General features: G+C 41.9%; 4 protein-coding genes across 7 annotated transcripts; 3 read left to right on the top strand and 1 right to left on the bottom strand.

The window, feature by feature from the left end:
* The first annotated feature begins 338 nt into the window (after positions 1-338).
* On the top strand, positions 339-7,882 carry DDX55 (DEAD-box helicase 55). Its single transcript, XM_082293601.1, has 14 exons — positions 339-458; positions 745-795; positions 880-966; positions 1,532-1,623; positions 1,724-1,786; positions 2,413-2,562; positions 3,029-3,218; positions 3,373-3,455; positions 3,838-3,969; positions 4,901-4,993; positions 5,632-5,746; positions 6,446-6,614; positions 6,967-7,259; positions 7,689-7,882. The coding sequence occupies exons 1-14, from the start codon at positions 351-353 to the stop codon at positions 7,851-7,853; spliced, it is 1,791 nt and encodes a 596-aa protein (XP_082149727.1). The 5' UTR covers positions 339-350; the 3' UTR covers positions 7,854-7,882.
* Positions 7,813-12,035, bottom strand: EIF2B1 (eukaryotic translation initiation factor 2B subunit alpha). The gene is made up of 9 exons (XM_082293604.1): positions 11,973-12,035; positions 11,771-11,872; positions 11,531-11,667; positions 11,325-11,441; positions 11,015-11,127; positions 10,305-10,373; positions 9,274-9,349; positions 8,954-9,079; positions 7,813-8,527 (listed from the first exon to the last, which is right to left on the bottom strand). Exons 1-9 carry the CDS (start codon positions 11,983-11,985, stop codon positions 8,372-8,374), a joined length of 909 nt encoding a protein of 302 aa, XP_082149730.1. The 5' UTR covers positions 11,986-12,035; the 3' UTR covers positions 7,813-8,371.
* Positions 12,036-12,074: 39 nt separating this feature from the next.
* GTF2H3 (general transcription factor IIH subunit 3) lies at positions 12,075-16,921 on the top strand. 2 transcript variants are annotated; one of them, XM_082293602.1, is made up of 13 exons: positions 12,075-12,125; positions 12,357-12,436; positions 12,722-12,831; positions 13,400-13,563; positions 13,822-13,884; positions 14,113-14,142; positions 14,577-14,605; positions 14,690-14,764; positions 14,954-15,007; positions 15,238-15,306; positions 15,416-15,551; positions 15,634-15,670; positions 15,758-16,921. In XM_082293602.1, the coding sequence occupies exons 1-13, from the start codon at positions 12,116-12,118 to the stop codon at positions 15,825-15,827; spliced, it is 927 nt and encodes a 308-aa protein (XP_082149728.1). In that variant the 5' UTR covers positions 12,075-12,115; the 3' UTR covers positions 15,828-16,921. The 2 variants fall into 2 exon arrangements, with proteins under 2 accessions (XP_082149728.1, XP_082149729.1); XM_082293603.1 differs by having other exon boundaries at positions 12,098-12,125; positions 12,725-12,831.
* A 995-nt stretch (positions 16,922-17,916) lies between these two features.
* On the top strand, positions 17,917-26,579 carry TCTN2 (tectonic family member 2). Of its 3 annotated transcripts, none has more exons than XM_082293336.1 (18): positions 17,917-18,035; positions 18,811-18,924; positions 19,220-19,293; positions 19,427-19,622; positions 19,830-19,930; positions 20,179-20,375; positions 20,627-20,750; positions 21,259-21,394; positions 22,042-22,107; positions 22,507-22,635; positions 22,889-22,966; positions 23,279-23,359; positions 23,674-23,785; positions 24,190-24,293; positions 24,602-24,752; positions 25,381-25,506; positions 25,595-25,683; positions 26,457-26,579. In XM_082293336.1, exons 1-18 carry the CDS (start codon positions 17,954-17,956, stop codon positions 26,561-26,563), a joined length of 2,067 nt encoding a protein of 688 aa, XP_082149462.1. In that variant the 5' UTR covers positions 17,917-17,953; the 3' UTR covers positions 26,564-26,579. The 3 variants fall into 3 exon arrangements, with proteins under 3 accessions (XP_082149462.1, XP_082149463.1, XP_082149464.1); XM_082293338.1 differs by lacking the exon at positions 17,917-18,035 and adding an exon at positions 18,398-18,460; XM_082293337.1 differs by lacking the exon at positions 22,042-22,107.
* Positions 26,580-26,696: the final 117 nt, after the last annotated feature.

The raw sequence follows: 26,696 nt of genomic DNA, 5'->3' as shown, positions 1-26,696 counted from the left end.
CTGCTTTCTTAGACCATCAGGAATTTATCCAGAGACCTCCCACTTCGTGGGCAGGTAGAATAAACTTCAGGTAGTTCTGAACCTGCATCTTAGGTTCTGGGTAGTCGGGTGGCACAGAGCTGCTGTATGACCCGCAGAAGTACTTACTGCGGTAGGCAGCTCGCCATAAAAATAGGAATTTTTTTGCTAAATCCAAATTTTGTTGTTTGCTACGGAGCCGAAGCACGGCAGGGGCTGGCGGAACTGATGTGCCGCGGAACGGGAGGTGTCGCGGTGTGTGTTTCCGCAGAGCCCCGCCGCGGCGGCCCCGGGGCGGGGGAGCGGCGGGGCGGTGACACCGCCCGGCCAAGATGGAGGCGGTGTCTGAGGGCAGCTGGGGCTCGCTGCCGGTGCCGCTGAGCCCGGGCGTGCTGCGGGCGCTGCGGGAGCTCCGCTTCCACCAAATGACCCCGGTGCAGGTGCGGGGACCCGCGGCGCTCCCGGGGAAGGGGAGGCCGGGCTGAGGAAGGAGGGCGCGGGCGGTGTCGGGAGCGCCTGGGCCGGGCCAATGGCGGTGCCGCGGCCGCAGCCCCGCGGTCGCAGCAGTCACCGGATCACGTAGCAGCGAGAGAAGCCGCATCCGTGACTTTCTCACCGGCTCCGCTTTGGTGATGTTCACAGCGAGCTCTGATGTCTCGGAGGAGTTTCACCTCTGTGAGATTTACCACCGATTCACCTGCTTATGTGATGCTTCTCTTTTTTCAGTCTGCGACCATCCCGCTCTTCATGAGTAACAAAGATGTGGCTGCAGAAGCGGTGAGTCTTCCTTCGTCCAGTTCGTTGTTTTCCTGGCTTGTCTCTGGAGCTGAGGGAGGGCTGACGCTGTTTCCACTCTCACAGGTCACAGGCAGTGGGAAAACGTTGGCATTTGTGATTCCCATACTGGAAATTCTTCTCAGACGGGAAGAAAAATTAAAGAAAATGCAGGTGAGATTAAAATATTCAGAGTATATTTTTATGATGTGCTAATAAGATTTGAGGACTTCAAAAAAAGTGTCTCTAAGGAAAATGGCACGCACACACAGTGACCCTATGCTCAGCTCTTTGGTGTAACAATAAACTGTTTAAAACTTGAAAATGAGTTTGGGGGGCTTTCATTGCACTTAGATTCTTCTTTGTCATGATCAAAACAGGTTCTGAGCTGTTAGAAAAATGTCCTAAGATATGGAATACACTGATGTACTGCAAGAGGCATTGAATGCTTTTTAGCATCCATTGACCTTGAATTCATTTCAGTGTGCAGAGAACTTCACTGTCATTTGCTGCTTAATGTCATTATTAGGTACTGCTGTTTGAGCAGATATTTTGCACCTTGGTATAAAATCTTTCAGAGATATTTTGGGATGTTTTTTATATTTTACTGTATTTCTGTGGAAATATTTTGTCTGAAACCAAACTCAAAATCATGGCTCATATTCACTTAGCTTGTAAGGGACAATTCTGCCCAAATCTTTCTTTTCTCCCCCCACAAATTCCTGTTTTTCATGTGCAGGTTGGAGCTATAATTATCACACCAACGAGGGAATTGGCCATTCAAATTGATGAGGTGCTGTCACACTTCACAAAACACTTCCCCATGTTTAGGTGAGTGAGCTTCATCATTTTCATGACCATAGTTCCTTCTGTCACTCATGAACCAGCAAAACCTAAAGATCACTCAAATCTTCCTGTTTTATCGTTTTAGTCAGATTCTTTTAATTGGTGGAAGGAACCCCATGGAAGATGTTGAGAAGTTTAAGGAGCATGGGTGAGTTGTTTGTTTGTCAGCGTCTCAGAGCTGTGGTTTTCTCCTTGTCAGGGTTTTCAGATCAGAGCTGTGGTCCTGCTGGTGCTGGCATGGGATGGTGCTGCCAGAATCTGTTGGGGTGTGCTGGGAAATTGTGGGGTCTGTTCCTGGAGTGAGGTACAGCTTGAGAAGAGGCTCTTAAGTGACATCAGCATCATTTATCTGCTGTTTGAGTGAAGAGCAGGGCTGAAAAGTGTCTTCAGTGAATATTTCACTTCTCCCTGCTCACTAATTTCCTGAAATTGTTTGGTGCTGATACTGATGATGAAGTTTTGAAGGAGTCATATTTGCCACTGGGTTTTGCATGGAGGTACCAAATATTTCCTGTAGCTGATACTTGCTTTCCATGCTTGCTGATTATATTCTAAACTTCTGTTGCCACGAGGGATGTGCTTTCACCTGGGCATTTTTCCCCCATCCCATGGCATCTGAGAGGCACCTAAATATGAATGCAGTTAGAAGTGACAAAATGAAATTGTTTCATTGAAGAATGCAGGGCAGGCTTATGCTGTGGTAACAGCATTAGGAGTTCTCCCAAACTGCTCACCTTGTAGTTAGGGAATTGCTCTGTGTGTGTTCACCAACAGTGGGAACATCATCGTGGCCACCCCGGGCCGCCTGGAGGATCTGTTCAGGAGAAAAGCAGACGGGCTGGATCTTGCAAGCTGTGTGAAGGCTCTGGATGTGCTGGTGTTGGATGAAGCAGACAGACTTCTAGATATGGGCTTTGAAGCAAGGTATTGAAATAATAAATTCTAGTGGTTCTTCTGAGGTTTTAAATGAGTTCCTGTATGATGGATGTGATTGAACGTGGCCTGCAATGACCTCCAAAGTTAGATTTGTTCTGTTTTGTTCTTTCATCTTTGCTCTGTAACTACACAAAGCAGTTGCTAAGGGAGAAGAGAATCAGGAAATGTGGAGCCTTGATGAATACAGAGTTTCCTTTGTTGAAATGTATATTAGCATATCTCTATTAGTGCTTGGTTAAATATCATTGTTTACACACCAGAATGGCTTAAAACACTTTAACCAATAGGCTTTGATCTCTATTTTCTTTCTCTCAAAGTTAAGATCATTATTTCAGTAGAAGTTTGTCGTGTGATAACAAAGCCTATTTTGCTTGTAAACTCCAACTTCCAGCGATGAAACCTTTTCCTGAGGGAAGCCTTGGGACAGTTACATTTTCCATGTGCTTACTTGCAGCTTAAATGCCATTCTGGACTTTTTGCCCAAGCAGAGAAGGACAGGTCTGTTCTCAGCTACTCAGACTCAGGAGGTGGAGAACCTGGTGAGAGCAGGCCTGCGGAATCCCGTCCGCATCTCGGTCAAGGAGAAGGGAGTGGCAGCCAGCAACACCCAGAAGACCCCAACGCGCCTGGAGAACTATTACATGGTGGGAACCTGGGCTCTGACAGAGCTTCTTGTTCCCTCTCCTTTTTTTCCTGGTTCTATCAATAAGATTTTAAGTCTTGGCCACTTAGGATCACGTTAACAGAGGAGCCAGAAGTCCGTTTTTTAACTTCCCTCTTCTCTTTTGCGTTGTTTAGATCTGCAAGGCAGATGAAAAATTTAACCAGCTGGTGCATTTTCTTCGGCAGCACAAACAGGAAAAACATCTGGTCTTTTTCAGGTAATTCTGTTTGTGTTTCACGGTGAGAACAGTTTGGTGTTTTATTACTTAAATTCCAAAACTGTACCCTTTGTTGCAAAGGACACAACTATTTTCAAAGTGGTTAATTTTGAGAGCTGTTTTTTAGAATATGGTGCCTACAAAGAGATTAATTATTGCTTCATGTCAGGATTGTGTTATTAAGCGAAACATAAATTTTATATCCGTTTTTAAAGTAAGACATGATAGATGCTTATATGTTAATGATAAAAGTTATGTGCATGTTTTAAATAAAAATAGTGTATATTTTTGAAAGATCTTAGGAAACTCTAGCTTGACTATCTAAACCTGATTAAAAATACAGCATAACCTTTTGCTTTTATGCCTGTCTTTATCACAACAGCACATGTGCCTGCGTGGAATACTATGGGAAGGCTTTGGAATCCCTAATTAAACAGGTGAAAATAATGAGCATTCATGGGAAAATGAAGCACAAGCGTAACAAGATTTTTACGGCGTTTCGGAAGCTCCCAGGGTGAGAACATGGGAATGGGCTAAACCAGCCAGCAGGCAAAATAGGGAGGGGAGGTGGTTTTGTCTGACTGTTCTTCTGCTGCTGAAGTGTGGAAGGATGGCTCAGGTGAAGGGTGCTGCAGGCTGGTTCTGAGTGTATTGATGGTATCACAAATTGTGCTGAGGTACCCAAAGTGTGACCACAAACGAAGTGAAAATGTGACTGGAGCATGTCCACTCTACTTTAGATAATCCATGTGGCAGCACAGGAGGTGGACACACTGCACTGTCTCTTGCTGCTATCACACATTAGCCCTGATGTTTAACCAAACTGATAGCAAAAATAACCTTTTCCTGGTTAGTAACCAGAGTGGAAACCCAGGATATTACTTTAGTAGTGTATAAATAAGAACATGGCAGTGCTGTAACCTACCCACAGGGAAATGTCCTTTGGCAGCTTTGCAGGATGCTGTTAAGAAACTCTTGCCTCATCAACTGTCATTTTTTTTATTGCATGGGACCTGAGTTTTAGCTTTTTGTATTATGAGAAAAATAATTACCAGCAGATTGTAAGAACAGCTGTTTGAAAGAACAGCATGGCAGTTTTGCCATGCTAAAATTGTCACTCAAGTCTAAAGTCTTTTATTAAACATTTATTACAGTACATTCAGCTGCGGTGGATGCAGTGCTGATTTAAAGTTTGCATTTGTAATAGGGAATTGATTTGTCTTAGAAATGTAATATATATAAACCCCAATAATTTTCATAATGTTATGTAGAATTTTAGTTGGTGAAAGCTGCAATTATCTTATATTTAGTCTCTTAAAAAACCCCAAATGTTTTAAAATGTTTCATTCCTCACTCTCCAGTGAAGGTGCAGAACACACAGCTGTGAGGAGGCTGGCTCTCCTCAAATGACAGATTAATGAAAATCCACTTTTTCTTCTTCCTAGGGGCATTTTGGTGTGTACAGATGTGATGGCCCGTGGCATTGACATTCCAGAAGTGCACTGGGTGTTGCAGTATGACCCACCCAGCAGTGCCAGGTACAACTTCAGATCTTGAGAACCTTTTCTTTCTGTTTCTTGTTACTGTGGTGTTCGGATATCAATCAGGAACACAAAACTGCATGAAACACATTTAATCACTTCCTGGAAGTTAATCTGAGAGAACACACAAAATAATGCAGAAGCAAGGGAGGTTTTTGTTGTCACTGCTGTGAATTGAAATGACTCTGCATTGTGTGTGTGTCAGTCAGGTGGGTGATTGCCACTTACATCTGTGTGCAGAGGTGACGCTGGGGTAAGGCTTTGTTTGAGAACATCAGAGCAAGAGAGGTGACACTGGGGTGAAGGAGAACAGAGATGAGAGCAGGGACAGAGCTCTTCAAGGAATAGTACATGGAAAGCTCACAGGAAAGGAGCTTTTCCATGTATTTTAACTTTTGCTGTCATAATTCTTCCTACAGCTTGCCTGAACTTCACTCCCAAAACAGACACCCCTTGCTTTAGCCTAACAATTGAGTGGGGCTGCCACATGTCTCTTGTGTTAAACTTTGCTAATTCCTGTTGGTTTAGTTCAGAGGCACATAGCACACTGTATTTTCCATCCCACAAGGTTTGCCCTTTTTTCTGCCTGATGCTTCCAAGTCTGACTGAGCTCTCCTCCTGTTGGGTTGTTTCAGTGCCTTCGTGCACCGCTGTGGTCGCACAGCGCGGATCGGCAACGCAGGCAGCGCACTCGTATTTTTGCTTCCCATGGAAGAATCCTACGTGAACTTTCTCTCAATCAACCAAAAGGTGAGTAGGCTTTTATTCTACCCCAAAGCAGGAAAGAGCAAGGGCACAGACTTGACTGATAGGAGCTTTGAAATCAGAATTTCTAGAACTTGAGGTCGTACACATGGGTAATGTTTTAGCAGAGGTGCAGAACTAAAAGAAAACAAGAGCTGCTTATTAATCACCAAATGCAGCTGTCTGTTGGAACATGATTGCTCACTGTTACCTACTGGGTTTGTAGGAGGAACATGTGATACAATGAGTAGGAAAGGCTTTTGTTCTTAAGGGTGTAAATTGAGCATTTGCTGAAGGGCAGCACTGGCTCACGGTCCTGCCCCAGCCTTGCCACCACCAGCTCACACACTGCAGCCTCTCTGCTCTTTACTTAAAACTCCTACAATTTCTCATGCCTGCTCCTGCACTTGTGGGATTAATGGTATGAATTCTCTAGAGACCTCCTAATGAGACCAGAGCTTGATAAAGCAAGAGCTGAAGATGTTGCCTCTCTGGAGCTGCAATGTGAGAACTCTTCTGCTGGGCCAGGAGCTGCTGTGTGGGGCCGATGGGCAACTGGTGTGTTGGAGTGACCAAAGGGAAAGGGGCTCAAAGCTGACTGAGGATTAACTGGGCAAGAAGTGTGTGTTTGAGGTTTCACAGTGCATTTCACATCATTTGGTTGAACTTTTCCTTTCATTTTGCTGTTTATTTTCTGGTTCCCAGTGTCCCATGCAGGAAATGAAACCGCAGACAAATGTGTTGGATCTTCTTCCCAAGCTGAAGTCCATGGCCCTGGCTGACAGGGCAGTGTTTGAGAAAGGGATGAAAGCCTTTGTGTCTTACGTCCAGGCTTATGCTAAACACGAATGTAATCTGATCTTCCGGATAAAAGGTAATTCCCAGCAGGGCTGGTACCTCTTACTGTTTTTCTCAGATAACAAAAGCATAGTGTTGTTGTCCACAAGCTTCAGCTACTGATTCTGGATGTCAAAGTCACTTTCTGCACCATCAGATTTTGACAAAACTCCTATTTTTTTCAAACAGCTTAAGAGAAAACACTAAATTATGGAGCTTGACCAAACTCATAAAAGCACAAATAAAAACTGACTTAGTATTGTTGCTAGTATTAAGGCATAGAGTGCAAACAATACATTAAAGTAACATTGGCTATTTTTTTTTCCTTTCTCAGTTAAATTAACTTTTTATCCAGCAGGAAGCTGACTTTATAATCTTTATTTCAACAGATCTGGATTTTGCCAGTCTTGCCAGAGGTTTTGCATTGTTAAAAATGCCAAAGATGCCTGAACTAAGAGGAAAATGTTTTCCAGACTTTACTCCAGTCACTGTTAATACAGACTCCATTTCATTTAAGGATAAAAACAGAGAAAAGGAGAGACAAAAGAAATTAGAAGAACAAAGAAAAGAAAGAGAGGAAAACGAAGGGAAAAAGAAATTTGTAAAGAACAAAGCATGGTCAAAGCAGAAAGCCAAGAGGGAGAAGAAAAAGAAAGTAACAGCTAAAAGGAAGCGTGAAGAGGTAACTGTGTCCATTCCTTAACTGCAAGTGATTACTGTAGTCTTTCCAATGGCAGAGAGCCCTCGGATTTTAGTGTGGTGGAACTGATGGCTGTAAAATAACTTTTTTAGGACTTTTACAAGCAAAGCTTAAAAAAATTAGAGAGGTTTTTAAAGCCAAACACTAAAACAACTTCTCAGCGCTGATGCTGGTCAGTAATAGGATTTTTATTTCTCAGAGGTGCAGGAGTGTGGCCTGAGGGTGCTTTTGTCAATTTTCAGCAAGTGTGGCTGAGAGTTTCGGTTGCCTGGGTAGGAATTGAATATTATTTCCTGCTTGGATGTTCCTGGCAAACTCTGAGTTCAATCTTCTCGTGTGTTCTGTATAGAACTGCATAGAATGAAAACCTTTTGGTGTTGTGTTTAATTTGTTGTTTTTAACTGCCAACAGGGCTCTGATATTGACGATGAGGATATGGAAGAGTTGCTGAATGACACAAGACTCTTGAAAAGATTAAAAAAGGGAAAAATTAGTGAAGAAGAGTTCGAGAAGAAACTAACAGGCAGCCAAAGGCTCAAAGCAGAAACTGTTGAGGACACAGAGTCTGAAGGCTGACAGTTACTCTATAATCACATTTTTACATTGAAACACTGATTATTCAATAAAACTGGATTTCTGTTAAAAAATGATACAGAGAACAGAACTGATCTAATTTCTTCATAGAGAGACCTGGCATCCATAAGACACAGAGCCTGCAGTTGTTGAGAACAAAGCTAAAAGCACCACTCTGGTGTGGCAGGAGCTGCAGGTTTCCATCAGCAGCCTTGTGCATGTTTTAATTTTGGTTTTTTCAAGTACATACCACAGCTCAGTAACAGCACGTCTCAAAATCAGTCTGGATACACCATAAGGTATTGTATTTTACAGTATCAAAATACTCCACCCCTCTTTAAAATAATTTAGTTGTGGCCTTTAGAAGCTGTAATAACTTTGGGAATTTTTTCAATAGTGGTCCATAATTATGTTAATCCTTATAATGTCGTTTCCTTGCCATGTTCATGTATCATCTTGCAAGTTCTTAGAACCCTGATAGTGACTGAAGATGACACATCCTTGTGCAGGCAGTCTCTGAGTTACAGGTAGAGTTTAATGAGTTCATCACTGACAGCTGATGGAGTCAACACACCGAGGTCTGTGAACAGCAGTGTAATCAGGGATGGGGAGGTGTAATCAATCCAGGGGTGCTCCTGTGTTAGATTCTGACCCGTTTCCAAAGTGTCTGCTTTGTACTAGAGGGAAACAGAGACCATTAGTTATTACACAACTGCAAGTTAAATCCTCCTTTGGGCAAGAGCAGTGCTACAGCCTCAAGCAGATATCTGTGGTAAAACTGAATGATGTCAAGTGCACAGACTGGTGCCACTTGGTCTCAGCTGTTTTATCTTGTGTAAAAAGTACAATTTGTAGTTCTGGAGTTCATTGGTTTCACTGTTCCTTACCCTCAGCAGCTCCTGCCCTAAATGAACTGCTTTAGGAACAGAGTATCAGTATCAAGACAAATTATGGCTGTTTGGTGCATGACTGTACCATGGAGCAACCCCATAATATACCACAGCACAGAGATCCAGATAAACAAAGATGCTCAGAGGACAATTTTTCACAGACACACCAGTGTGCACCTTAGCTGGGTAAGACAGAACTGGAGTTTCTCTTACCTTAAACCTGTCAGGGACGTCCTGTTGATTTAGAGGGAAAAGTCTTACAAACTTGAAGCTTTCTGCTACCACATAAAATGGCTTATTCTGGGCTTTGGCACACACAGCAATTTGATTGGTGCCAATCTGTGGAGACAGATGGAAAACAACATTGCAGACTCCATGCTTGCGTGACAATATTGCCCAGTTTCCAGCAATTAACAGACATTTACTGGATAACATCCAAATGGAAGAGACTTCTCAAAAGCCTGAAACACTTCAAAGAAAGCAAACTTTAAAAGTCCAGAGTTTACAGAATGAGGTAAGAAACTCACAATTACCTTGTTGATAATGCCTCCACTTTCAACTACACCTTCAGCACCAACTAACACCAGGTCCACTTTCTCCATAATGTAGCTGTTAAAAGCGGGGAAAAAATCCAAGGCTTACTGGGTAATAGGACAAATGACTTGCTGAACAGAACAGAAATGAGTAATTCAAGCAATCTTCCAATTTTCTGCACTAGTATCATCTACCTCTTGTATGTCCAAATGCTGTTACACATCCTTGGAGGGAGATTCCATCTGCTCCCTGCAGGAATATTAAGTAGCCATATCTTCCCCAGCCACAGCTGACCCTGGCAACTGTGTAAATGCTGGAAGAAGCTGAACCCTGACTGGGAATGACACTCAACTACAGAAAAAAAAGCCTGTGATAGGATGCTGATACACAGTGAAGTGTAACTGCACCGTGATAACCGTGGCCAAATCCACAGGATGCTCCTCATCCAATCCCCCTTTCCTGACATCCCTCCAGTGGGTTTTGTTAAGTGAAAAGAAAGCCATCAATTAAGTAATTTGAATAGACTGAATGTGCTAAGGAGATCTTGAAGACTTGCCCAGTCAAGCCAGCAGCTTCCTGAGATTCAAGGTGCCTTGGAGGCAGTCTTGGGCATTCTGAACTTACTGGTGTTCAGATTTACTATAGTTGTTCCTTTTCTCATGTTTTGGACTTGTAAGAAGCAGTGGGAATTTAGAAAATACTTTAAGAAACCACAAAATGGTAACACTTCTGCAAATTAGGAAAAAAGTGGCCTCTTTGTGTAGCACCTCAGTTCTTTTTTACAGATCTGTACAAGTTCTTAGGTCTGGTTCTTTCTTTCATTCCAAATGCAAAATCAAATGCATGTGTTGTAGCTGACACATTCTAATTGTGCACCTAAAGGTGTAACTTGTTTAGCCTGTTGGATGACTATGACAAACCAAGTAATAACCTCTGGAGTTTGAACAAGACACTTACATGTAAGTTTATTTTGTCTTACTGTCAAAATAAAATTGTGATGAAAAATATTAAAATTTATGACCAGACTTACCCAACTGCAGCATCCAGAATCACAGTCACGGGAATGTTCAGCTTCCTCAGGGCTTCTGCCATTGTTTGCCTATTAAAGAAAATGTTTGGACCTTAAAAATCCTTTTGTTTTTAAAGACAATGAAAGGAAAATATTGTCTAAAAGACTGAAACCTGTGACTGCCCCCATAGCCCTGCTGGTAGAACAGAAAATAAGTTATTGTATAGAAATTGAAGGAATTGTTGGTGTGGTGCTACGTGTTGTTAGTGATGTGTGTTACCCAGTGTGCAGGGTTTACTCCTTCACTTATGCAACAATATCTGCTCTGAAGTAATTATTTGGCATCTTCAAATGACATTGTTAGCTGTATATTTCACTTTGCTATGATTAGCATAATACTGATTATTTTAGCCTACTTCTTAAAGAGACAATTATAAATCAGTTGTCTCCCATCTCCCAAGGGAAAAGTAGGTTGCCTGGCACTGACTGAAAGTCTGTCAACCTTTGAGGAAAACCTAGATAACACTAATTGGAGTATCTAGTATGGGAAGTTAATAACCAATATTGTTTAGGGTTTTTTTCACTTGTCCAGAGTAAAGTGATATTAGTGACACTTGCCATTTAAAATGCTCCAACCAAGCCTAGCAGCTTTTCTTAGGGCAGGACAAATTGGATGGTAGCTATAACTTACCCTGTTAACCAAGATAAAAACCAAATTAATGAATACTTGCCCTGCTTGATCTGGCTGTGATTCAGTAACATAAACACTGAATCGCTTCTTGGACTCCACAGCTGCTTCCAACACCCTGAGGACCACCCTGGAATAGGCGTGTGTCAGTATTCGCTGCCAGAACAAAAAAAATTCAGACGTTACTTTTGCCGAGCCTTGGGAAACCTTTACTTTTGTTAGTAGTGTCACGGCTTGTTGTGCAGAACAATGTGGTGCAGAAGCCACCATCAGACTCCTCTCCCCTCCTGTTACTCCCTCACTGCAAGCAGCAGCAAAACCGAACAGGAGTGACCCTGTCCCGGCCTACTCACAGCACCATCTCTGATGAAAGGGTGACACAGCTTGGCGATTTTATTCCTCGAGAGAGAGACTTTTGTCAGGAAGATCTCCCCACGCTCGATCATGATTTCTTTGCACTTGGAGTAGTCCTGGAAAAGACCGGGATGCCCGCTGAGCGGCTGGAGGCTCCCGCAGCAGCAGCAGCAGCAGCAGCAGGGCAGATCGGGGCAGCCCTTACCGAGTACTCCAGGGAGGTGAGGCTGATGAAGCGCAGGAAGAGCTCCCCGCCGGAGGACACGGCCACCGAGGAGTCCACCCGGGACAGGGTGTCGATGGCGCCCCGCAAGCTGTTCCGCAGGCCCTGGATGGTCTCCCCTGGGGACAGGCAGAGACACGCGGTCACGGCCTCGCCCTGGGGACACCCGGAGCTCAGCGGGGTCCCCGCCCCGCCGGGCGCCGCGGGGTGACCCGGCCCCACCTCGGTCCTGCTTGAGGAAGCCCAGCAGCGCGCGGATGGCGGCCACGGCCGAGGCGACATCGGGGTCGTCCCTCAGCTGCGCCCTGAACGTCTCGATCAAGTCTGAAAGGCAACGGGGAGCGTCAGGCCCGGCCCGGCCCGGCTCCTCCCGCGGCTGCCCCGCGCCCCCGTTACCGTCCGTGCCCATGGCCGCCCCCGTTACCGTCCGTGCTCATCGCCGCTCCGCTCCGCTCCGCCCGCCGCGCCGGGGCGTGGGGAGGGCCGGGCCGGGGCGTGCCCGGATGAGGAGCGCCGGGCCGGGGCGTCATCTGCGGGCGCCGGAGCTGCTGCTGCCCGGCCGGCGCGATGAGCGCGGGTGAGCGGCGGCAGCGGGGCCGGGGTGCCCCGGCGGGGTGTGCGGGTGCCCCGGCGGGGTGTGGGGATGCCCCGACGGGGCTCGGGCTCCTTGAGGTGCCCCGGCGGGGTGTGCGGGTGCCCCGGCGGGGCTCGGGCTCCTTGTGGGGAAGCAGAAGCCGTGAGCGGGGCCCCGGGGCTTTACCGCTCTTGTGGGGGCCCGGAGTGACGCTGCTGTGTGGTCCCTTTGCAGATGATGAGCTGAGCCTGCTGGTCATCATCCTCGACACCAACCCGATCTGGTGGGGGAAGAGGGCGCTGGGTGAGGCTGAGGTACGGGCTCTGGGCGCTGAAACTGCTGATGGCCATTTCTGAGAGAAATTGTCTCATTTTCTTTGACTTCTGAACTGTGCTAATGTTGTTTGCTAAAGCAGGTATAATGGATATCATAATACCTTTTGAAATATCTACCCAGCGTTCTGTATTCATTGGAGCTTTTATAACAGCATCTCTTTCTGCATCTTCAAGTTTTTTCAACTGCCGTCATTCCACAGATTTCTGCTGAATTGGTTTTCTGTAAATGTTATTGTGCTACATCTGCTCTATTCTTTTTTCCAGCAGTTCACCCTATCGAAATGCATCGATGCAGTGATGGTGCTGGGAAACTCTCACCTCCTCATGAATCGCACCAACAAACTCGCTGTAATAGCAAGTCACACTCAGGAAAGGTAGAGCTGCTTCTGAACAGTGTAAAGGTTTTGAGTTTCCTGTATCTTTCTCCTGATTTTCTTGTTTGAGTGCAAGTTAAAAGTGGGTAATATATCATTGTCCTAAAAAATTAGCTGAAACCATGTACGAAAGAATCTTAATGCCTTACAAAACAAGAAAAAGACTTGGAAGACAGAAGGGAGGTTTAAATAGACTTAAAATATATAGAGAGAACAAGAGAGTGATAAATATGTGTGGAATGGAACAATGCAAGTGGTAGAAGTTCCCTGTTTAGGGGATATTTTTCTCCCAGATGTTTGTGAGTCTCAGGATCTACCCCCAAGTGCAGCCATGGTATCTCTGCCAGTTCTCCTAAGAGATGTCTTGATAGGAGGGAGCTGAATGTGGGTTTTACTCCAGATTAGGTTGAAGGTCACCTGCCTTACATAATCTCTTTAATGTCTAAAGTATTAAAAGGATTTTCAACTAAACTTCAGAGGATTGCTATCTACAGCTGGTTCATTTATAGCATTTTTTCTTACAAGGTTAAAGACAAAACATGAATACTTTGTTTTTCCTCTGTTTCAGCCGTTTCCTGTACCCTGGGAAGCGTTGGGCTGCTGCAGATCCCTTTGGAGAGGGAGGCCCTTCCATGGAATCTAATTGCTCTGGCAGCAAGGATGGAAAATATGAATTATTAACAGCAATAAACGATGCAATTGCAGAAGAGATTAAAGACCTCATGACAAAGAGTAAGGAGAAGAAAATTCTAGGGTTAATGTGCAGAATTGCAAAACATTTGGACTGTCAAAGAGTTGTAGAAATGTCCTCTATTTTCACTGCGTGAATTTTAATTTGCTTAAAGTAGACGAGTTTATTATTTTTGACACTTCAGGCCTCAGCATTAATATTATTTGCCAAAGATAAAAATGTGTAGTATTTTGTATTGTCAGGTTCAGTAGCTGGTTTTATATATAAAAGTAACTTTTGCAACTTTTCTTGTATTGCAGCTGAGATGAAGGGCCAGCAGACAGAAACCCTGTTAGCAGGATCACTTGCTAAAGCACTTTGTTGTATCCTTTTGATCACAGAATCTTCAAAACCTTTGTGTGTTCTTAAGAGTGTTTCTTATAATACTAATTTTTACTATTCTTGGCTTTTTATTGTACTTAAAACTGAAACATTTGCCTGATAACTGTGCTTATCAAAATGTGTGCTGGCCAAGGTGATGAATGTGTGGTGTGGATCATGGAGTTATTTCCAAGAATGGAATGTAGATTCCTTAATGTCAGCTAATGTAGATATCAACAAGATGGGAAAAGACCTAAAAGGTAGCATCTCTTCTCCTGTTTTCAATACATGAATAAATATTTTAATCTGAATAACAGGTACACACAGACAAATATGCATGTTTTGACACACCCCCATTTCCAAAATTGGCACCAATAGGTAGAGGTTTATTCTGATCATTTGAAGTTGGCCATTTTAAACAAGTTAAAGGACTTGGTCATTAGTCCACCTTCTTAGGGAGCTTTTCTGTTTTCTGTGAATAGAACTGTAACTGGAATTTCCTTGGACTAACTGGAGGTTGAGAGGAATTAGTCCATACATAATTGTCACTGGGACTGGAATTAGTTTCATATACGTATTTTATCTGACCTTTTAGATCTAACATTGAAGATATTCTGAGGTGTCAGATGCTACAGAATTAAAAGGGTGATACAAACAATGTGCTGATACATTTCTCTTTCTTTTTAATACTTAGCCAATCAAGAAATTAAATCAAGGATTCTGGTAAGAACTTTCGCTGTCACAGTTTTCTTTTAGTCTTGAAATCCAGTGATATGTAGGCTAAGGAGTTTGAGTTGTTTTATTTAGGTCATAAAAGCTGCAGAAGACAGCGCACTGCAATACATGAATTTCATGAATGTGATCTTCGCTGCACAGAAACAGGTAAAGCTGGCATTTTTTTTTCATTTATATTATCTTTTATTTCTGTGCGAAGATAACACAATTGTTAGTTTCCCTTATGATTACATAATTTATAGTGCATCTATAGTGGGAACAAGTCACGACAGTAACACTGACGGGGCTTTGTGGGTTCTGGCTAAATTTGTTTTTCATGCATTTCATCTCTTGCAGAGTATTTTGATTGATGCCTGTGTCTTGGACTCTGATTCAGGTCTTCTACAACAGGTACAGAGTTCCTGCTCTTAATTTGCCATTTATATTAACTCATAAATACTTGACTTAGACAATTCAACATGTTCTTCAGCTCTTTTCTTTCCTTTAATCAAGAGTGGGTGTGGAAATATGTTCAGTGGATCTGACAGTTCTGACATGCAGGCCTTGTGCAGTACGTGGATATTTTAAATGCCCTGTTAATGTCATCAAACAACAATCTGGTCACTGTCTCTGCTTTGCAGGCCTGTGATATTACGGGTGGCATATATTTGAAAGTGCCCCACATGCCATCCCTTCTGCAATATTTGTTGGTAAGTCACTTAAAAGACACTTTTCCTGTGTCTGATGTGAAATATTCACTGATGAGGTAATACAGGAATACCAGTCCAATTCACAAGATATTTTTCTCTATTCATGCAGTGGGTTTTTCTCCCTGATCAAGAGCAGAGATCACAGCTCGTCCTTCCACCTCCTGTTCATGTTGACTATAGAGCTGCCTGCTTCTGTCATCGAAACCTCATTGAAATTGGCTACGTGTGCTCTGTGTGCTTGTCAAGTAAGTTTATAAATATTTAACAGTCTGATTTCGTACATTCGAATGACCAATTTTAGTGAAAGCCAGTTCTTTGATGTTTCAGTATTCTGCAACTTCAGTCCTATCTGCAGTACCTGCGAGTAAGTGTTTATTCTTTGTATTTCAAGGGTGGGTGTGGGAATATGTTCAGTTTATCTGACAGTTGCTTTTCCATGTTTTTTTTCCAGGACTGCTTTCAAAATATCATTGCCACCTGTCATGAAAGCAAAGAAGAAGAAATTAAAGGTAGCTGCATAGCAACATTATGTAAATAGATCATTACCTCCTCCAGTAATTCCATGGAATGGAACCTACTTGAGAAACTGATGGCACTTTTTATTGGATATGAAAGAGAATTGTATGCTGTGCTATTACTTGTTTCTTAGGGGATAAATATTTAAGATGTGTGTCTTCTATGCAGCCTGGTAAGTAACAAATCACTGTATGACCATGTAATCTGTGCTGTTTTAATTACTAATTCTTAACTGTAAGAAGAACAAGAAGTTACATCCTGGTAAAGAGACATGGCCTGTGAATTTGAGGGTATTCTGGTCACTGCAAAGTTTCACACTTCTGAGTTATTTTTGAAGTCAAGAAAGCTTCGATTCTTTCTGTATGTTGGTGTAAAGTTCAGAATGCCCATTTCTAGTGTGTAGGATCAGAATCGTAGCATTGCATTGTTCAGGGACTTCAGCTTCTTGCTGGCAATATGAGCCATCATTTTCAAGATGGTTTGTGAGCCACTTGGAAAAAAAAAAAGAGGTGCTAATTGCCCTGCATGTGCACTCACATGTATTCATATTCCTGTGACTGTACTGTCCTTGTGGTATTTCTTTCTCAATTTGGTATCTCTTCATTTGTGAATAAAACGGCCTCCCTTTGTTTAAAATAACATCCGTAAATGCAGCCTAGCTGGTTAGTCTTCAAGGTTTTATTTTGAAACTGGAAAACAAAAAATGTAGTTGTAATATGATAACAGGCACACTTCTTATTTTTAATATGCGGGTTTCCATCTGACATTTGGCAAGAACAAAGACTTTTGGGGTTGTGTCTTTTATGGCAGGACAGGAAGGTCTGCCGTGTACTTCTGAACGTGGCTTTCATTTAAAGAAACAATCTCCCCTTCTAAAGAGTCCTATATAATTTGGTGGTTTAACCTTTCTCCTGAAAGGAATAGAGAGGAATTTTTTTCCACACAGAAGATGAGTTATTTTTTCCTTCCCAATGTGTATACAGGAATTTGTCAGGTCTTGATATTCACATCAGGTTTTGTCACTGTAACAGCTGCAGTGCCAGTTTTTTCTGGGCTTGCCAATGTAACAAAGCAAACTTTTTTCATTGCCAAAAGCCATTTTGTGTGAAGGCTGTATTTATAATTTACGTTGTATAAAACTTTTGTAATAAAAACTGTTTCTTTTTCAACTGTGGTCAGATACTGCTTTGATACTTACGGATGAGCTACATGATATTCTTGGAGTTTTGTTTGAGTGTAATGGTGTGATATGTCTGAAAATGGATGAGGTGCTTGAGGAGAACAGGTCCAAGTGCAGTCAGGGGAGATGCTGAGGGATAGACATGTCCAGAATTGTCACCGAAAACCAGGAAATAAAACTCTCTAACCAGTTTGTAAGGTTAGAAAATCAACGTTACTTTATTCAATGTTGAGGTAGATGGGAACCGCTCTGTAAAAGGTACATCAGTTATGAAAACTTAACTTTATACATTCTAGTAAACAGAGGAATTAGTGTTTATTTGCTACAAGTTATGTATTTATTAATTAATACTCTATTGCCTATTGGTTAATGATTCTCTCACGTCTCATTCTAATTAGTCCACACGCTCAATTTGTCTCTTCTTTTGGGTTTGGCAGTTTCTCGGGTCACTGGCTTCCTACCAGAGTTACCTTTTACCTGCTTGGATCTGATTGCAGCACAATTTACTGAATTGGTTTTATTAGTTTTTTCCTTAACTTGGAAGTCCAGCCAGATGTCCTGCTGCTCCATGAATTCTGCATTCTTTCACGTTCATTATCAATAGTACTCCCTCTTCCCAAACCATGCTGATTTCCTCCCCCGGGTCTGAGAGCCCTAAACTTTAATTTTTTTTTTCCTAACACACTTAGAGCTTATTTGTTGGCGTTGTTAGCTTTGTTCGTTTGAGCCCAGGCTCTGGAGCTGCCCCGCCGCCACCTTCGCTCCCCGGGCCCCTTCCCCGGGCGGCCGCCGCCTTTCCCGCCCTTCCCGTGAGGCGGCTTCCCGCCCTCCGCGTTGCCATGGCGGCGTTTCCCGCCCTCCGCGTTGCCATGGCGGCGTTTCCCGCCCTCCGCGTTGCCATGGCGCCGCGCTGGCGCTGCAAGATGGCGGCCGGGCGGCCGCCGTAGCGCTATGGGGCCTGCTGCCTTCGGGGCGCTGCTGCTGCTCCTGCTGCGGGCGGCTCCCTGCCCCGGGCAGCCGGCCGGCGACACCGGTGGGTCAGGGCGTGAGGGGCCGCGGTGAATGGCGGTCTCCGGCGGCGAGGGACGGGCGGGGCTGTGGGGATGGCGGTCGGCCCGCGGCGGGATCGGCCCGGGCGGGCGAGAGGGGAGGCGGCGCAAACGCTGAGGGCTCCCCAAGGCACGGTCCTGGGCGCCCCTCCCCAAACCAGACCGTGCTTGCCCTGGAGTTTCTGCCGCTGCTCAGCACAGGGAGGGACTCGGAGGGAGAGGGTGGAGCTGTTTATGTCGGACCTTTTAACCTTGGGAAAGTCTAGAAAGAAAAATCCGGTGAAATTGCCAGCTCTGAACCCTAGACTTGTCCTTGCGCCCACATGCTGAAGGCAGGAGCCCGCAGTTCCTGGATCGCGGGTAGCGGGACATCCCTGGAACAATTAATGACCCCAAGAAATTAAAAAGTGTAAGCTGAAGTCAGCAAGAAGTGGTAAATATGGTGTTGCCTGAGCTGTGTAGTATCTGCGTGGGCTGTAAGTGCCATAATGTTATTTTACTGTGCCTGTTTACTGGGCATCTTCACAAATATAAACTTGTGGCATAGAAAGCTACACCCACTCCTCCAGCACGTGGCAAGAATGTAAATACAACCCTGTACTAGGCAGTACAAGATATTTTTGTTTTATTTCTGACAATTTAAAGTCTAAAAGTGTAAGAATCTAGCCCAAGCATAAGATCTATATGTCTTACAGATGTTCGCTTTCTCAGTAAACTTGTGTTAAGATGTGTTTCTTTCTTTCTTTTTTTTTTTTTTAGTCTTTCAGCCTTCATTTATTCATATGTCAGGGCCCAGAGTCAATTCACTTTTTCTTGGGAATTCTTCAGGAGTTAATTTTTCTATAATTTTAAGTCCTAGAGATGAAGAGACAGGTAAGAACATTTCAACCCCCTCCCCCCATGTAAATAAATACGTTTGAATTATTAATATTTTTTGACACTAAAATTACTGGAGAAATGGTAATGCATGTAATTTAGTGCTTTAATAATTACTGAAACAGGAATTCCAGAAGATTTCTGTGATTGAGCCATTAGTTCTGAGTTGGCTCCGTGTCAGCTGGGCCTGAGGGTGTACCTGGAGGCACAAGAGGAGGTTCAATGTACTTCTTATTTCCCAGTCTTTTCTAAATGACAGTGGAATACCTCTAAAATTTTTATTTTGTTATAGGAAAATTGCAAGTTGCAAATTGCAGCGGAAGTAAAAGAGCTGGAGATTGGAATTTGGTTGTAACACCTGGTGTGGTATGTAAAATACTGATTCTTCTGTTATTCCACTTCATTCCAGCTTCTCTCTCAGAAGCTGATGAATGGTATAGACAAGAGCAATTTAGTACAATCCATCAGAGCTGTCAAACTTTATTTTGTGTTTTTCCAGAACACTGCCAAGGTGACTGTAAGCCTGACCAGAACTCTGGAGCTGTGTTTGCCCAACGCCACTGAGTGCTGCTCCTCACCTCTGTGCGTGGTGGAAACACTCCAGGTTTTAGCTTGCCGTGATTCAGTGATGCTGGCACAGCTCCTGATCCAAGCTGAAATATTTGCCAACTCTTCCTTTATAGGAAATGTGTCAGGTAAGTGCTAAAGAAGAAATGGCATTTTGGCTGTTCTTTTCCTCTCTGTATGGAAAGATCGGGATTTGGGCAGCAATAAGAGATACTGAGCAATCATGAATGAAATTTCAAAAAAGGTTTCTACACAGAACAAACTGCAGTGTGCATGGTCTTTTTATTTGGATTCCAGTCCACTTAATCCAATTTTCTCTTCTGTTTCTGTTACAGAAAATGCAACTATCATCCCAAACCAGGCATTTAAGCCCTTGGGCTCTTGTCCTTGTAACTTAACAGCTGGAGCTTGTGATGTTCGTTGTTGCTGTGATCTGGTACTTATTTCTTGTTAAACTTTGATTAAGTGTTTTCAAAGTTTCTAGACTCTGTTGTCTGTGGGGAGACAGAGGTACTGAATGCTTCAGACTAGATGGGCCAGAGGCTGTGTTTGGATATTCCAGTATTTCTGAAAGTAAATATGTTCTCTCTACAAGGTTGTTTGCTTTACCTGTAAGTTTGGCTTTATAGTGCCATGAGTATTGCAATTACCTTGCTAAAAAGTGGCCATTCTTTTCCCTTTCAGGAGTGTACACCAGACTTGCAGCAGTTATTCAGTGGATCATGTTTCACTGGAGTGTTTGGTGGGGATGTAAACCCACCTTTTGATCAGCTGTGCTCTTCCCAGCCAATGGAATATACCCCTGAGTGGTTTCCCTTCCTTTGTGTACAGTCTTCTCTTGACAACACACCATTTCTTGGCTATTTTTATCATGGCTCCACGTAAGTCTTAAGAAAATTTATTTTCTCATCACACTCATTATGCAACCAAAAGTATAACCTGTCTTTATAATGAAAGCTACTTTGAAATTAGGGCTGTAGGTTGTGAACCTTAAATGCAAGTGGAGAACTGTCATTGGTAATGTATGAGAACAGGGGACATGAAAGCAAACCTGTAATTGTTTGTGTGAGGTAAAGAGTAAAGCTCTGTTTTTAAACTGTTTTAAACCCCAAGTTTTTAAACTTGTTTGCAGTTCTACACCAGAAGTTCCTTCATTCAAGATCCCTCTACAAACTTCTCCTGGGAAACCTTTCACTGGTTACAGAGAAGGAGATCCAATTATAACAGAAGAGGATGAGTATTTCACTGTTCCCCAGGTAATCACTTGGTGCTTTATGAGCTTTTTATTCCTCTTAGTTTGTTTGGAATTCCCTGCATCACACTCCTTATGGCTTTGCATCCGATTTCAGCAACTTGATGTTGGAAAGTGGTGGTGTGTATTTTTCACAAAAAACCCCTCAACCAACCAACCAAAAAACCCAAACCAAAACAACAAAGTCTTTATTAAAAGTAAACATTAGCTTTCCTCATCCCCTTGCCCATCCCTGCAAAAGGTAATGTATTTTGGAGACACTTCTTGGTTATAATTATTTTCAAAAATGAAGATGGAGTCGTAGTGTACATTGAAACTACTTTTAAAGCTGTGTTTTTAAGGTGTTAACCTCTGTTTTGCCAAAGGCTGAGGTGTTTGTATAACATCAGATAGCTTGCTTGTCAAAGTGTTATGTGTGGCTGTAGTGCACACGTGGGGCATTTCACTAAGAAATAATCTTCAAATGAAAAGCAAGGGGATAGAAAATCCTTATTTCTGTGAACCACCCACAGCAATCCATGGCTGGACAGTGTGTTGGAAATGCTCCCGTAGCGTTTCTCCACAACTTTGATGTCAAGTGCCTGACCAATCTGGAGTCTTACAAGGAAGGCCTGCCCCATGACGTGAGGATAAACACTGGCACTGCAGGTATGCTGCAGAAATCCAAGCAGGAATGTGTTTCATGTTTCTCAGAGCTGCTGGAACAGAACAAACCCAAGGGCTGTTGGCACAGTAGCTAAATGTAACATCTGTGATATCTGGTGGTCGTAGTTCAGCATTTGGGGATGTTCTGTTCCTGTTTCTCATGACCTTCTAGCAAGTGTCCCACTGTTTCCCAAGATTTAGGAGATAAGAAATAAAGGGATTGGCCTTTGTTTCCCATTTACATGTTCCTGGTGACTCATAATGGTTCTGAACAACATCACTCCCACTTTTCATTTTCAGACTGTTGCAGAGCCCTTTTTCTGTCAGGAGGGTGCAGCATCAACATTTTAGAGCTAGTGAGAAGTGGTTACTCTCTGTGTTACAAAAGCATGTACTTAGGAAGAGTCATTGTGGAGTTTGAGATAATGTGATTACCAGCATGAAGATATTTTATTTTATGCTCCATAATAGACTAATTTTGTTTGTCTATGTAAGACCCAGAGATAATGAGCTGTGCTTTCAAAATACATAAACAGTCTGTGCCTTTACCAAAATTACTTTTCTAAATAATTTACCACTCAGTTTTCATAACAACAAGGATTGCACCTTGGATGTGAAAACAGAAGTCTTTGCTTGTTTTTCATTCTCAGACTTCCTTCAACAAAATGTTGTCTATAGACCCATCACTGACAGGGGCAAATTCATCACTGAAAGTGGTATGTCTCTTCCATTTAATTAATGTTTCTTACTTAACCTGGATTGTATATGAAATAGATTATTTTGATGTCTAAAATGTTTACCTGCTGCAGTTCTTAGGAGGAATCCTGTATGTTACCTAATACTGAAAAAGTAAACTGGCTTCCTGCAAAGCAGGAAGTATTTAATTTACTCTAGTTCATTACAGCTGGTCGGGAAATCAGGTTCCTTGCCTTGTGTACACGAGGGATTGCACCATTGCACATTGAAACAGTAAAATAAATTCTGAAAAAGATGAATGTTGTAATTTCCAGAATTTTGCCAAGGTTTTAATGTGTTCTTTCTCATCTGCAGTAGCAGAGCTTTCTAATTAGAATGGTTTTCATTATGACCTTTTCTTTTTTTTTTTCTTCTGCCAGAAAGCCTTCATGCTGCTGAGGCTCTGTGTCAAAATGTAACTTTTGCAGAACATTATAAATTTATTTGGAAAGACAAGAACATTGAGCAAGTAAATGTCACTGTCTTCCTTGGAAGCTTATGTGATGGAGGTATCCTGACATTTCTTTTATGATTTTTGATTTACTTCTTTCTCTTCTGCATGGAAATTCTGTGATAGAATTGCCTATTTACTATTTTTTCTTAAAAATAATTTCCCTTGGACTCTAGAAAGAAAAGTATGGGGCTGATTTCCATTAATTTGTGTTAATTTGAATCCTCTGTCACTAATGAAAGACAGAAGTTTGTGTCCTGCACAGAACATACATTTTGCTAATTTACTTATTTACTTCTTTCTTTTACCAGAAACACTGACACAAAGATTCACAGTCGAATTTCTAAGTTTAAAGAGTACTAATGGAGAGGAACTGTTTGAGAATCCAGGTATTAATACTTCATTTTGCCTATTTAAAGTAAAAAAGTTTGTACTCTACAGATTATTATCAGTGATTACATTCTGTATTTCTTTTGTACTTCTTTATGTTGCCAGCCTTCACCTTCCTGCATTACTGCACTGCCAATAGCAGTGACTGGTTCTTAGGCTTTTGTTGCATAGATATTGATTATTTAAAGTGGGGCCATTCCCACTGTAATGGAAATATCATTTACTTCAATATTGATGACATTTACTCTTTAAATAATGCTGATGCTTATAGATTCTTCTACAGTGTTCATAATCTTCCCTTCTACATTTAGGATATCAAGCTGGAAAACCAGTGAGAGCTGCAAATATGAATTCTTCTGATCCTCTTGGAAGCCTAAACATTTGGCAGCCAGGTATTGGCTTGTGAGGTTGCAACTTCAATTGTGGTTAATGCTAAAATGTTGCAGCTTTGTTTGGTTTTCGTTTTTTTAAAAACATATTTTAGTTAAAAATCTCTGCCAGATTTTGCTTTTCTTTCCCAAACTTTCAAAGGTCAGTGAGAAGACCTTTAATGCTTTCTTGCAAAATTGAATGGACTTGTGTCTATTTTTGAACTATACCACACTGAGTTTGCATTCTAATGTTTGATGTTTTGCACAAAATTGAAAGCTAGAGATCCAGAGGTGGATAACAGGAAAGCTCAAGTAAAAATGTTTTCATTTCACAGCTGGCAGAGGTTTATGTGCATCAGCAACTTACAGACCAGTTTTATTTGGAGTAGACTCATACTCTGGGTGCATTCTAGAAGTTGATATTAATGAAGATTGCAGCCTTTTAAGGTAAACTACACAAGCTGAATTGTTTCTCCCAAGCTGAATTGTTTCTCCCTGCTGCATCCGTCTTGTTGGTTGTTACATGGCTGTCTACAAGTACCTTCCATCAGCACTGGTACATTGTTTTTAAATGTTCATGTGTTTGTTTCAGCTTTCTGTGGTTAATAGTCTCACTTCTGTTTTTTAATGGGAAATCATAATAATGGTTTCAGTCTTTACTCAAATGATGATCGTGTTGGGTGCAATGCTTTGCCATTTCTTCCCTTCAATAGTTCAAGTTTATTTTTGTTGTGTGGTAACATCTTTCAGAGGAAACTGACCTTATGATACAGTAATACTGCAACCCAGAGTGGTAAGACTTTTATTTATTTTGTATACGTTCTGTGTGATGTTACATTCTTACTTTGCAGAGGAAATGTAACTGAGAAATTGAATGCATTAATACAAGCTACTCACATTGGAAAGAGGGACAATTCCAGTTACAGTGATCTAAATGACTGGGTCGAAATTATACGTAAGTGAGGCTTGTGTTGTTCTTTGTAGTCTAAATATTCCCATACAGTGAATAAAGCATGTCAAAATAAACCCAAAATGTAATTCCAAATACCTAAAGCTAGTGATATGTGTGTCTGCATCCATCCATCCATATATGTGTACACACAGGCACATAATTCAATATGTCTATGGATACTGCATATTTTACTGCCAGCCTGTACACATATGACTTGGTATTTATCCATTGATAAATTACTCCTTTAGGTGTTTTTTTGTAGAGAGAAAGATTTTAATAGTTACATTTAATACCTCCATTCTCCTTCATAGGCCTTGATCCATTTAGTTCTAATGTGAGCACTGGAGGCTTGAAAGGCATTTGTCCAGACATTCCTGCAAACCTGAATATTCGCATAATCTTTGCTAAAGTGGGAGCAGTGCAAGGGATTCCCCAGCAGCAGATTCTTGCTGTGCAGACCAGGTAAAGTGAGTTGTATCTCTGGCTATCTGACAAATAAGTGCTTCATTTTGGCCCTTGCTTACCTGACATACCCGATGTAAATTTACAACCAAAAAGGGTGGGTTTTGTTGCTTCTGGTCTTTTACATGCCTTTTATGTTTGCAACCCAAATTCCTTTGATCCTCTGAAATGAAAATTAAAGAAAGAATTAACGATTAAAAGCAGATAATCTTTGTACTTCATTGAAACATTAAACAAAACATATGATGCTGCCAGCAGCAGGCATACACACAGGGCATCCCATCAGGAGTCACGTGGTGGAAGCAACAAGATTGTTCTGTGTTCTGGCTTATCCCATTGCAGAGCTCTTGAGAGCTGTGCTAAATGCTTTATTCTTTCCTGAAACAGGGAATTTTCACTTTGCAGACACTTCCCCCCCTCCACCAAGTCAATCCCTATCAAATAAATGGGATTCTGTTCCGTTTTACCTCATTTCCAGATTGTGCAAGTTCTCCCCTTGTACGATGTGGAAAATCCAGGGATTATCAACCTCCTCATAAATACTGTGTGTTTTGTTCTTTCATGCTTGTGTTTAGGCTCTAAACTTCCATTTACAGCCCTCAAGCAATAGTTATGCTTTTTGTTACAGTTATTCAACAGTCTTATGGCAGTTCCAGTGTGGGCTTGGCTGCAAAAACACCCTCAGCTTTCTTCCCATCACCGCTTCTGTTCAGTTCATTGAAGTCCCAGCTCAGCCACCCATTCCAGTGACAAGGTAGTTTTGGTAAAAATGTTGATGACCTCCCATTATGTTCAGCTGATGTAACATGAATAGCCTGGACCAAAAGGTTACTTTTTTCCAGATATCACAAGATTTATGCAGAATTTGACTGCAATCAAAATGATGTGTGCTGGCCACAGCTCCTTTATCCGTTGACACGCTTTTACACAGGTAAAATTATAAACAATGTGGGATGCTGCAAAACATAATAGGCCATATTTTTTTGAAACATAATTAGATGTGTGGAGTTCAGTCTGAAAGTGCTTTCTGGTGGGGAATTAAATTTTATTTTTCAGAAAGCATGGTCCAAAAAGTCTGTTTAATTGTGTCCTTGACAATGCATTAATTTCTTACTTAGACTAGTGGAAAAAAAATAATTACTAGGAGTACTTTCTGGATAAGCTTGAAATTTTATGAGTACCAGTTTGGCAGAGAGATTCTTTTTCACTCCCCTATGGAATTTGGAGGGAGGTGTGTTGGCTAAGGCAAAGGAGAATATGTGGCTTTATGATATTGTTTCTGTGATTGTAACATTGTCAGTGTGTCATTGCCCTTGAAGGGTAGAGGAAGACTTTGTTTTTCACTCTGCCAGTAAAAATTTGCCATATTGTTAATACAGTTAATTTTTAAATTTCCTCCTTATAAAACTGTGGTGGATTATGTTTTGTGGGAGACTCTGTAAACTAAATGACTGGCATTTCAAAGGGCATCAAGGCACCTGGACTCTGTTCAGAAAGAAACTGCCTGTTTCTTATCTGCACAACTTCTGGGACTAAAGTTATACAAAGTATGAAGTTTTATAAGTATGAAGCATCTGACTTTTTTGCTTTGTACCACATCATTTATTCGGTCTTTGCATATACTTTAATCTGTATCTTTGGGTTGTTGTATAAACTAAAATTTAGCTCTCATATGCTTACACTTTTTTTTTCTTTTCTCTCCAGGAGAACCATATTCCCAGTGTCTTGCTAAAGGCCTGTTATTGGCATTTCTTATTTTACTTGCAGCAATTACGAGCAACCCTTGGTTTTCTAAATTATGGAAGAGATAGGTAAAAATTATGGAGAAATATTCTTGGATTTTGTAAACAATTTATATAAACATTTAAAGATAGATAAAATCAGTACTTTTACAGCTACAGAAAATGTCTGTTATTTAAAACAAAAAGTAATAAATTATTTTCA

The sequence above is a fragment of the Coloeus monedula genome, assembly GCF_965178545.1.
Source record: "Coloeus monedula genome assembly, chromosome: 18".
Lineage (NCBI taxonomy): Eukaryota > Metazoa > Chordata > Aves > Passeriformes > Corvidae > Coloeus > Coloeus monedula.
This window is presented reverse-complemented; position numbering and strand designations above follow the sequence as displayed.

What these genes read in the sequence shown, in the direction of transcription:
- TCTN2 (XM_082293336.1), top strand. Translation starts at nt 17,954, where the DNA reads ATGGGGCCTGCTGCCTTCGGGGCGCTGCTGCTGCTCCTGCTGCGGGCG. An exon ending in TGGTTGTAACACCTGGTGTG is followed by an intron (nt 19,294 to 19,426) that starts GTATGTAAAATA and finishes GTGTTTTTCCAG; the next exon opens with AACACTGCCAAGGTGACTGT. An exon ending in CTTTATAGGAAATGTGTCAG is followed by an intron (nt 19,623 to 19,829) that starts GTAAGTGCTAAA and finishes TTTCTGTTACAG; the next exon opens with AAAATGCAACTATCATCCCA.
- DDX55 (XM_082293601.1), top strand. Translation starts at nt 351, where the DNA reads ATGGAGGCGGTGTCTGAGGGCAGCTGGGGCTCGCTGCCGGTGCCGCTG. An exon ending in GAGAAGTTTAAGGAGCATGG is followed by an intron (nt 1,787 to 2,412) that starts GTGAGTTGTTTG and finishes GTTCACCAACAG; the next exon opens with TGGGAACATCATCGTGGCCA. An exon ending in AAACATCTGGTCTTTTTCAG is followed by an intron (nt 3,456 to 3,837) that starts GTAATTCTGTTT and finishes TTATCACAACAG; the next exon opens with CACATGTGCCTGCGTGGAAT.
- EIF2B1 (XM_082293604.1), bottom strand. An exon ending in CTTTCATCAGAGATGGTGCT is followed by an intron (nt 11,128 to 11,324) that starts GTGAGTAGGCCG and finishes TTGTTCTGGCAG; the next exon opens with CGAATACTGACACACGCCTA. An exon ending in ACGTCCCTGACAGGTTTAAG is followed by an intron (nt 8,528 to 8,953) that starts GTAAGAGAAACT and finishes GTTTCCCTCTAG; the next exon opens with TACAAAGCAGACACTTTGGA.
- GTF2H3 (XM_082293602.1), top strand. An exon ending in GCAAGTCACACTCAGGAAAG is followed by an intron (nt 12,832 to 13,399) that starts GTAGAGCTGCTT and finishes CCTCTGTTTCAG; the next exon opens with CCGTTTCCTGTACCCTGGGA. An exon ending in ACTTGCTAAAGCACTTTGTT is followed by an intron (nt 13,885 to 14,112) that starts GTATCCTTTTGA and finishes CAGCTAATGTAG; the next exon opens with ATATCAACAAGATGGGAAAA.